The following is an 11459-nucleotide window of genomic DNA, read 5'->3' on the forward strand; positions in this document are numbered from 1 at the left end:
TAGTTAACTTTCATTTCCGCCTCGATGTCAGTAACACGTGACAACGAGGAACGATCGCAAAGAATTGTGGATCACATGATACAGAACGCTACGCACTATGGCGCATTCAGAGGCAGAACTGACAGAATTGTGTTTATAAAATTATAATTTTCCTCGTTTTTACTCGACATTTAATTACCCAGATAATTAAAATAAGTTAACCAACATCAGGTGACGCAGTATGTGTTTACCAAGCTAACTACTGTAAGTGCGAATACGGTCGCGGCAGTATTATTGATGATCTAAAAGATGTAATAATCGAGAAAGACATTAAATAGTCATGTTTTATCGTCAAGTACAATTAAAAATTTAGTTCAATATCCAGGTAAGTTATTGTGAATAATGATAGACGATGCATTTATACCATCTAATACATATCCAAAAAGAGAATTTTAGGTTAGTAAAAGTGTACTGCAGCTTACATTAAGGTCCCAAATGTCTCGTCCAGTGGTAGTGGGAAAGGAAAATGTTGTGAGTAATAGGAAACTGTTGGATTTGAATCATAATACCACAGTGAATAAACAACGAATAAGCGAGTCTGTCTGCCTGATGTCTCTGATTCACTCTGGTATGACACCAACTGTGGCACAGGAAAATATTATCAGAGTAAATGTAAAGCCTTTTTTCGGTTGTTTTGAATGGTAATAGCAGCTCACCCGTGAACACAAACCCAACGCTTGTAACCTTCCGTCATAAAAAAAAGCATAAAAAAAACAAAACGGCAGACCACGTCAGGACTTATGCCTACAGAAAGTCTTAAACCCCCATCAAATTGTTCAAATAAAATTCTTACAACACTATCTGTATCAACAAATCCTACCACAATAGTTCAAAAACATCTTGAAAACATATCTGATATATCGGTAGTACGGCATGCTGAGCTTCATAAGGATAACTTTCATCAGCAGGAACCATGACATCCATCAGTACGCACAGTAAAATTAACTGAACTTAAAACTCTGCAAACTTGCTCGCCTCTGCAAGAGAGCTGAAGTCATAATGGAAGCTCTCCTATGAGGACAACAATCATTTCAAGCACATAACCAAAGCTAGGCTTGACTGACACTGAAAGGTAAAATGTTCTTTAGAGAGCTGGGTAGACTCTATCCCAAAATAGAAAAATTATGGTATGGTTTGAAAATAGCTGCCTTAATAACTATATGAGGAGCTTAAATAGATTTGAAACTTTTCATAATAGTCAAATTTTGACACAGGTATGACAAATTAGTGACTCCAAAACATTCTCACAGACATGTGGATCTGGTGTCAAAAATCCTTAAATTTGTATTAATAGTAGCTCAAGACATCCAGTTGCAATGTCTCACTTAAGTATTTTTTACATGAAATACATTTTTTTTAATATTAAAAACAATGCCCCATAAAAAGGATTGAGTTTTGTGTGTTTATATAATGGAAAAAATCATGGCATGAGATGAAATGACACTAAATATGCACAAGAGGTAATATGCTTGCTATAGCTAACTGGAGCTCATATAAAGTGCTGTCACACATTTTTTGAAAAATATTTTCCATTACAGTTCATTGTAAACAAGTGACAGTCCCTTGTGGTTTCATCACCAACAGCTACCTAGACACTTGTTAATGTTTTTAGCTTGTGTGAGCTGGTGGTGTGGGAGGTTGATGATGATCTAGCTCTATCTGCTTTTTTTGAATAACTCATTATACTAATTTTCTGAATAAGTGGGATTTGGGAACAAATACAGAGCATAAATGTAAACAGTCTGTATTCAGAGAAATAATAATTTCATCTAATGGCTATCATGAGTACTAGCATGTCTCAGTGTGGGGACTGACTCCAGATGAAGATGGATGATAACTGATGTAGTAATCATGGCAATAGGTCATCACAGCCAAAGGAGGTCCTAGCAACAAGCAGAGCCAAACCAGCCCGTTGCCATAGTTCCCCTTGAAGTAGCCTCCCAGGAAAAACGCCACAAGGAGCTGGGACGAGAGGTAATAAAGAAGTTGAATAAGATGTAACAACATTATAAGACAAACTAAAAGGAGCTAGATCAACACACAAGTATACAAGTTATATACGCCAACCCTAGAATCCAAACAATACACATAGAGAAAAATATCTCACTGTGAACAATTATGTTTTATGATTTAAAGCTGGAGGCTAACCTCAAAGACCATGGAGAAGAAGATCCAAAAATGCCAAGTATGTAATGGAAGAGCAATATGATACTGTAAAAAGGCACAAAGAACCTTAAGATCAATTTGCTGCAACAACTCATGGATTTATCTTCATGGTTACACTCCTGCCCACCCATGTACTTAAATCAAATAAATCAAAGATAGACCTTCACCTCAAAGAGAGCAGCCGATAATATGAAAACCAGTATCTCAACCTGTTGCTGAGGGATGTTTCTTCTACAAAGTGGTATACAGAGGTGTCTGTGTGAGTTTGAGACAGAAACAAAGAGTGGGGGAAGACACAAAAAGACGGGCAGAACAATAGAAAATGAGAGAGCCCAGGAGTAGTCTCACTGGTTTTTTAAGAGAAGAATTTAAGATAAGAATTAATAAGAGATGCTTTATGCTGAAGTGCTACCTTTGGGTCCACTTATGAAAAGGAACATTCCAGCTTCTCCAAAAACAGCTTAAGGTTTGGGCATTCCTGGAAACGGAATGAGAGAGAGAGAGAGAGAGAGAGAGAGAGAGAGAGAGAGACAAAGTGGCTGAACCAAAGGAACTGACTAAATCACATTACAATGCTCACAGATCTGGATCTTTTTCCTGGTTGGAGTGGTATGACTCACCACCAGTCTGTGTAAAACTGGCGATCCCCAAAGCGCAGAAGCTCAGCGAGGAAGTTTAAGTAAGAGTGTAAGAACAAGAAGAATAGAATCAGACAGAAGAAGTGTGTAGGAGTCTGTAAGGGAGAGCAGACCATTATCAAACCCCAAAAGAAAACAACAATCCTTCCACAAAACTCAAGGGTCTCCATTCTCAATGAAATATGGACAGAACTGAACCAAAGTGCTGTCTAACTCATTGATCATAGACATCAGTATTTCAATCTTCTTTCCATTGCAAATGCTAGAAGACTTTTTTTTTTTTTTACTCGTTACAGATTCTTATTGATGAAAAGGGAGCCGAAAGTTAAAGCTTTGGGTTCCCTTTTGGAGAGCCAGTTTTGGAGAGCTGGGGTCCCCCTGTTTTTTGTAAAGGACACTGACATGACAGCCTTGCTCTAACCACAAACATTTCTCCCACTCACCACCAGCTCCACCAGGTGCTCAATCCTGGTGCTGATGTCCATGTTCTTTGGAAAAGATGAGAAGAGACAGAAAAATCGGTTAGACATAAAGATGAAAGGAGATAGAGAGAAAGAACGAATGAAAGAGAGAGAGAGAGAAACAGAGGGAGAGAGACACAGAGATACAGAGAAATAGATAGCTGTTATGCTACCAGACAGAGAATATTCATTTTCTGTGAGGCATTTCGAACAAACATAAAGTAACTCACATAAAAGAGGTTCTCTGATTTCTGGAAAATGGGCTCAATCCACTGACAAAAGACAGACACCGACCAATATTATAATACTCCTTATGAAATCAAACTGAATATGATCACATTCATATACATTACATCAGTCTGTTTACATGGCAAAGTACGCGCAATACACCACTGACCAAAATACTGAACAAAACTAAAATTAAGGAAAAAAAAATGTGTGTGTGCATACATATATGTATGTATAGGGTACTGCAAATGCAAAGGCACTATTTTAAAGGTGTCTTACCTGTTGTATAATTCCAATCATGAGCTGTCCGAGCATTACCTGTTGCGAGATGAAGAACTAATATTAAAGTCTTATGAAATTAAACTAAACCTCTTATGGAAATATTATTACACTTAACATTTTTACCCACAAACTGCTTCAAAAACCCAAAAAATAAAGACAAAAACATGAAACACTGCATTAGAAATGATGTAAAGTTTTTCAATATTGCAGCCAGTGTTGAAGCAAGCCTTTATTTTACATAGAAAACATTAACATAGTACATAATTAACACAGAAAACACTCACTGACACTTTGGGATGTCGAAGTCACATAACACACCGTATCTGAGGTCATGTCTTACCATTTCTAACAGTCTGTGCAGCAACAAGTTGATGCGGACCCTGTGTGTATGAGGAAAATCCCTCTGATAACACAATGTGGGAGCCAGCATGAAGTAGTAAAGGTCTGAGAGGAACACAAGAGTATAACTCATTTATTAATCTGCATACTGCAGTTTGTCAATCTCTGCCCATGTAGTAAGTAAAGAAAAATTTTACAAATCAATTTGTGTTGTGGATCCTGCCTTTAAATGTATGATGGATAACATCTTTCTCACTCTGCATGAAGCATCTTGTTTCCCCTAGGATACACAAACAGCAACAGTTTACTTCAGAAGCAAGAAAATCTCCACCAAATTCCAGAGACCAGTAAGAGGATAAATACAAACATGTGGATGGCCAACTCACCTGAGTTTGTGGCTTGTTCTTGGCGGTACCAACTGTTGACCTCCTGGTAAGAGTAAAGCTTGAGTCCCAGGATGGTGTAGGTAAAGAGTGAGACGAGAGCTCCCCCTGATCAAACAACTATCACTGATCTGATCTTGTCTTATCTTATCTTTGACATGAGGTCAAAGGTCACTTCAGAGCGAAATTATGTCAAACCATAGTTTACAGGCAGTACATTTGATTTGATTCTGGAGTCTGTAACCATTCCAAATATGGAAGTGGTGGAAAATTACCATAGAACAACTTAAAGGGATTCAAAATTTATTGGGAATGAATGGAGAAGCAAAGTCCAACAAGTCCAGATGAATACATCTTAAAAACACAGCAGTGCTCCTTCATATTACCTGGGATAATCTATTATATCAGTGCTATAAGGAGATTATGTAAATAGAAGGGAACTGGCCAGAAGCCACAGGCTATATTGGAGTGAAAAGGTGAAAATGATGCATATTTGGCATCCTTTTAGATTTGCTTGTATTGTTAGACATGCTTTTTTGTACGGATACAGGTCAATTTTTAAACTATTTTCAACACCATAGGAATTCAGTGATTTCATTGTTGGGAAATACCATGCAAGAGTAAGCAAAAAATTAAAAACCATATAAGGCTATTAAATGTGGATTCAAAACATGCACACAGCTCTGACTTCTCAACATTTTGAGGACAGAAGTCAAATTTGTTAAGAAAAATGTTCATGCTTATTTTATTCTGTTCCACACTTACTAAACAGCTGAATTGTATGTCAAACAAGTGTGTAAAATGACCTGCCTGCTACTGTCATTCAAATGGTTTTGGATGTGTAGTTAGATACTTAAGTCAAATTCTTTAAACTTCATTTTGAACATGATTAAATGTATAAAATATATATCTGACTGTGTTCATTTGTGGAACAGAGGATTTTACCTGCTGATATGAAGGTTTTACCATGTAGGATTACCACAGCTGGAAACAGTGTCAGCAGACCCAAGTTCAGCAGGTGTAAACAGTGTCCAGCACTTAAAGAAAGTTTCCCCTTTAATGCAATCAACATTGTTGTCAATCACACAAGTACAGCGTCACTTTCCTCATTGAGCAGTCATGTCTAAAATAATGAGAAATTACACCACTACGCTCTGTATGCCTCACCTTGTCCAGCCATTTCTCTACAACCAGAGCTCCTACTGCAAATATATTAGCAGCTGCCGTGGGGAAAGGTAGAAAAGATTAATATTGTAGCTTCATCAAATCAACGTTTTATTAAACTGTAAGACTTTAAGAGTCCTCACAGACTACAGGAATCTCACCCATGATCATGTGAATGGAGGGCCAGCTGTAATTTTCTTCTTTCAAATGTTCCAGAACCTTCCATAGATCAACCAGAACACCGTGCCTGGGAGAGAAAAGACAGTGACATTCTGAAGAACCACGGGATGATTTTGATTTTCACACGTGATTTGTAAACATCTACTCACTGTATGAAGTTCTCCAAAAACAAGTGAGCGTGGGTCAGGACCTATAAAACAGCAACATGAGTATCATTTCCAGCAGCACGGTTAATTAAGAGTTTCACTGTCAGACAAGGAGACCGACACTGACCAGCAGTATAATGATCCAGTTCAGGATTCCTCTGTAGTCTGTGAAGCAACTACTGGAGCTTAGTAACGAGTCTTGAACGGTGTGGCAGCTGTAACAGCAACAAGTTAGTATCTTTGGTATGTATTCAACTGGAGAATGTATATATTTGAGGTGGGGTGAACTTTGGTATGTATTCAACTGGAGAATGTATATATTTGAGGTGGAGAGAACTCAAGGTGTACCAAAACATATCGAAGTCTTCAAAAGGCGCATGGGAGCAGGAAGAAGAAGCATCTTCTACTTGGGACGACGACCGCACATATTGTCTGGGAGCTGCAGTTGACATCTCGGTCTCCAACGTTACCTATAACTCTAAAGAACACGGAACACATCATAGTTGTATGTTGTTGAAAATTAATTTTCATTGATAACTATATCTACAGTTATTATGGCGTTGCGGTACATCTGAAAAACCCTTATATGGTTTATACATTAAAGTGAACATGGGTTGTTCCCAGAACTAATTTGCACTATATGCTCATTGTCCTTAGGCGCTGAGTGCAGTTTTATTGCACTAGATAAGCGTCATTCACTGTTATTAGGCTGATTCAAACTGAACGAACAGTTTTGACACCCTTTAACCAGTGATGGGATACAGGATTTGCTCAAATAAGACACAGGGCATTACGTCTTAAGATTCACGAGAAAGCTTATAATTTATGCACAGCACGCGATGTCGTGCAACGCGCTTTCGCTCATGGCATCAGATGTGCACTCTGCCCACCCACCGTCTGAATTAGCTATGCTGTTTCCAAAAATATTCTTTTCGTCCTGCGAAGGCTCCAAAACGGTCACATTTCTGCAACCATCGCAACATCTAGGCCATCGGATAAACTATTCAAACCGAGTCCCAAGTCATCTATGTGCTGATAGACGGAAAAAGTAGAATTCGGTGACGTTTTACGCTTCGATATCGTTTATATGTAGGCAACGCACTTACTAACATTTATCCGCCAATGCATCGTTTAAGGGCAGCGATGCGTGCGCGAGGGTGATGCTCTGGAAATGTCAAGTCCCATTCAGATGGTGGGTACGACTTTAAAAGGAAAAAAATCAATTTCAGTCACGCGAGTCTTCTGGTATAACGGATACCGTCATGCTGACATACTTCATACTTCAGTGCTCCCAGAGTGAACGGGGCAGCGAAATTATCATAAAATATGTGGGTAAAGACCAACTCAAATTGTTTAATAATTTCCGGGTATACCACTGCAAATACAATCAAAACTTGCCTCCAGTCAACCTCTAACTTTTTCTGAAAAATGTGAGGAAGGTCAAAGAAGCCTCGCACTTCAAATTGGTCGTCTGATTGCAAACTCTTGCATCAGTTATAAATCCAGTTTGACGGCAGATTGCCTGCAGAACATGCGCTGTTGCTGGACACACTTTAACACTTTTATTGTACTGTTCATTGCTAAGACACCATTCCACATGACACGATAGTCAGTTTCATGAGAACAAACAAGGTTTATTGAGTGAAAAAACAAACAAAACATAACGTGACTTTTTCTGCACATAAAATATCCTGCTGCAAAAAAACAAACCAAAAACAAAAAACCCAGTCTCTACACTGTTCACCATTTCATTGTGTACAAGGCTACAACCTAAGCTGATCCATGCCTCCCTACAGACAAGGTGGGACTGGGTAATAGGTGAAGTTCAGTTAATGGTGAGAACATCACTCTGGATCTCATGGCTCAGCTGGGTCTGAAGGTCACTGAGTTTCTTCTTCAGCACAGCAAGTGCAGACATGACAATGTTCTCTGGCCGCAGTGAACCGCAGGACTCCACATTGTAATAAAATCTGCAATTATTAAACACAAGTTAGAAAAACCAAGCTGCTTGATTACATTACAACATGTCTGTTCATCTTTCTGCACAAACTACCTCTTTTTTTGCCCATACCATGCATAGGAACACTGAGTATCCCTCTAGTGAAAACATAACTGAAGTGAGAAGGGTAAGACATGGATTGAGGTGACATCACAGACTCACATGTAACCCAAAGCTACTGACCAATAAGGCAGTAATAATACAGCACTGGTCTCACCTCTCTGGTTTACCATTAGGATCATATGGAGCTTGTACTTCATCCTCCTCAATCTCTGAGTATTCACTCTTTGGCCTGACAAAGAAAAGGAGAGACCAGTAAAAAATTACCATCTGTAGAAGCTCTGTGTTTTTCCTGAGGTGTGTTATGTTCATGGGATGCCATGTAACGGTAGTTCTAATCGTTCCAGAGCTTTGAACCATTAATCCAAAATCCTTCTGTAATTTGTTTTTCTCTAAAGAAAATTACACAAAAAATCCTGTTTCAGTTTGATATATTTTCCACTAACCATTTCAAACCAATGTTTGATCCGATATAAAACTACATTCAGCCTGTGTACTTCTAGTTGGCAACTGAGATCTCAAAGAACAGCATAAAAAACAGGACAAACCATTCTTCAGGACGGGGGTACACTGTATGTCTCAGGGCATTGTCTGGGTCATACTCAAAGGCCACCCCTGCTGTAGGATTCCACTTGGCGTGCTCCTTGCCAAAGCCCTTCTTGGCAAATGCTCTGAGACGCAGCTCCTGGCCTTTACGAAGCTTCACTAACAAGATATCTGTGGAAAGGAAAAGATAAAAAGACAATTTACAGATTAGTATCCACAAAAACAAAGAGGTTCACTAGGGAGTGGAACTGAGCAGCTTCTTTTTGTCTAACCAGAGCAGGCAATGTGGACATCCTGCATTTACCTAAAGCTGTGTAAACTATTTATTCATAGCTAATAATCATAACAGCTAATGAAATGGGTCTTTCATTAAAGTAGTAAATCACTGACACATTACAGAGGGTAAAAATGAGAGAAAATGTTTTCATATGAGAGATTAAGGGAATTTAATTTACCATCTTGTTCAACATAGTCATTAGGATCATTGTCCCGACTCCTGGAGGTCACCTGAAGAACATGATACAAAAGTATTTACAGTTTCAGTATTTACTATGCCCTTATGAACACTTGGTCAAAGGGGGAACCAGAAGATGTAATTTTCTTCAGAAGGATGTGTCAATCAATGCTGTGACATTAAAGTCATTAAAGTGAAAAGTGTCGCACCTTGTTGGGCACACTGATATACATACTGACCAAAAGTGTTCATCACACACAAACAAAAACCCCAGTAAACCACACATACAATCCAAAAATCTGTTTAAATAACATACTCACAGGAATGACTCTGGGATTGTTTGAGAGAAGATCTCGTGAGGTCACGTGACGTGTCTGGTCTTCTGTACATCGCACATCCAAGGTCAATTCAACAGAACATTCTGGGCAGAAATCATCGCAAGTGCAGTCCTTTGTGGAGATGCAACCACATAAGGGTGGGAAGGATTAAGTGACTCAACTCAGACATAAGACTTTGGTGCTTAAAAAGCTTAACTCTGACTATGTATCTAAGTTACTTTTATTATTCATCACCTAATTTGCACACAATTATTTCTCTAATGCACTAAATCATGAATAAAGACCATAAATGAAAACAGACCACGAAATAAACTAAAGAACTTACTCTGGAATACTGCATCTTGTCAACAATGTCATCACTGGTGAGGGGTATGAGCCCTGAAAAGGAAGTAATAACTATATAATTATGGAGGGCACAAAGACATCTAAGTATTGATGTGTTTAAAGATGTGTCAAGTAATTAGATATCAAGGACTGAACAGGTACACACCCACTCTGTGCGCGACAAATTCGTCGTGTAGAACTGAGGAATTCGCATCAATCTGAATCCAGTCAATTGCTGGGAACAGGACATAAACCATAACCATTTTGTAAACATGTGTGTTTAACAACATTCAACATTCGCCAGTGCCCTAAAACGTACTTCCTTCGAATCGAATAAAAATGATAGAAGTTGTGCGTTCTACATAACTTCATGATATCGGAGATGTTTCAAGATATACTCTAAGGGTTCTGTACCATGTTGCAAAAATGCCCACTTACTTACAGTATGTTACTTAGAGCCGAAACATTTTTAAAGACTTTACACTACTATGTAAAGGGACCTTACCTATCGTTGGGACCTCTGACATGAACACCCGCCGGAGAGAATTCGCAACCCTGAGAAACCAAAGGTATGAGTTTGTAAATGCTGAATGAATGCAGCATTCTTATTAAAAAGTGACTACTTGTTGCATTTCGTAACACATAAGACATCTATTGGCTGACTTATTTAACTATAAGAACGAGCCATGTGGATCCATGGATTAACGTTATTTCACTTGCTATAGACTTACGCCAAGTCGGTGTTTTCGATGACAAATTTAACATTTTCATCTGTCAGCTCAGTGATCTTCACTGTCGGCTGGTTAGCATACGGCATGGTGAAAACTGAACCTTAGCAGAATTTGGTTAAGAATCGCTTAAGTTAAATATCGCCTAATTTTGTAGTTTGCCACAACATTGGCGGTACAAGTGCTAACCTAAAAGAATAACAATCACGTTATTTCTCATTGGTCCAGTTCTTTCCTGTAATTTTTACGACCGGTTTACTGCAAAGGTTTTCTTCCGGCGTCAGCAGACAACTTAATATCAAAATAAAAGTTTTTCGTAGTTCGTATTATGTAAATTTCAAGACCGTATTTCAATATTTGTAAATAGTTAATTTGAGTTTATTTAGGTTTTCCCTTGATGTGACAGCTCTGCTTGTAAGCGGTGGTAAATTGGTGGATTTGTTTTTGTTGTGAAATTGAGCAATGACAAATCACTGAAATAGGCTACATTAAGTTACATTGATTTATAATGATTAGAATGTTTACATTGACTTAACATCCACTTAGTAAAACTAGAATTTTCTTGACATATATTAGATTTGCATTGCATTTACGCACATTCCACATCTCACCCATAAGTGACTGAAATGACTAGGAATGTTTAATGAGAATTCAATATGGGTGACAGGCAAATTCATGTGGTGAGTTTTGAGACTTTAGTATAGAGAGGTTGTACGATACTTGAAGTATGGTTGGTGAGATAACTGATATGATATGGACTGGTTGCTTAACATGTCCTAAAATGTACAGCATAAGTGGATGACTCTTTATTGCTAAATTCACATTTTTCCCATCCTAGACAAGGGATTCACTATAGGTTGTGTGAGAATTAATGAAGTGTAGTATGAGTTTGGATGTAGTTCTCAGATTCACGCCATTCCCACTGTATAATATAGTGAGGTGAGTGATTTTCTAAGTCTGTGTACAGGTTATTATTGAGAGGGT

The 11459-nt window shown here is 38.3% G+C and overlaps 1 protein-coding gene and 1 pseudogene across 1 annotated transcript; both read right to left on the reverse strand.

The window, feature by feature from the left end:
- Nucleotides 1-1827: 1827 nt before the first annotated feature.
- Nucleotides 1828-6478, reverse strand: LOC115822419 (diacylglycerol O-acyltransferase 1-like; annotated as a pseudogene).
- A 1208-nt stretch (nt 6479-7686) lies between these two features.
- polr2c (RNA polymerase II subunit C) lies at nt 7687-10657 on the reverse strand. The gene is made up of 9 exons (XM_030776540.1): nt 10479-10657; nt 10253-10302; nt 9914-9982; nt 9749-9801; nt 9406-9534; nt 9087-9138; nt 8634-8802; nt 8243-8317; nt 7687-7996 (listed from the first exon to the last, which is right to left on the reverse strand). Exons 1-9 carry the CDS (start codon nt 10562-10564, stop codon nt 7852-7854), a joined length of 828 nt encoding a protein of 275 aa, XP_030632400.1. The 5' UTR covers nt 10565-10657; the 3' UTR covers nt 7687-7851.
- Nucleotides 10658-11459: the final 802 nt, after the last annotated feature.

This window comes from Chanos chanos, chromosome 1 (assembly GCF_902362185.1).
Source record: "Chanos chanos chromosome 1, fChaCha1.1, whole genome shotgun sequence".
Classification (NCBI taxonomy): domain Eukaryota; kingdom Metazoa; phylum Chordata; class Actinopteri; order Gonorynchiformes; family Chanidae; genus Chanos; species Chanos chanos.

Bases quoted from the DNA above. Each gene is read 5' to 3' on its own strand.
- polr2c (XM_030776540.1), bottom strand. From the start codon at position 10,564: ATGCCGTATGCTAACCAGCCGACAGTGAAGATCACTGAGCTGACAGAT. The intron at 8,803-9,086 runs GTAAATTAAATT...TCCTTTCCACAG, and splicing joins TGACTATGTTGAACAAGATG to ATATCTTGTTAGTGAAGCTT. The intron at 8,318-8,633 runs GTTTGTCCTGTT...TTTCTTTGTCAG, and splicing joins TACCCCCGTCCTGAAGAATG to GCCAAAGAGTGAATACTCAG.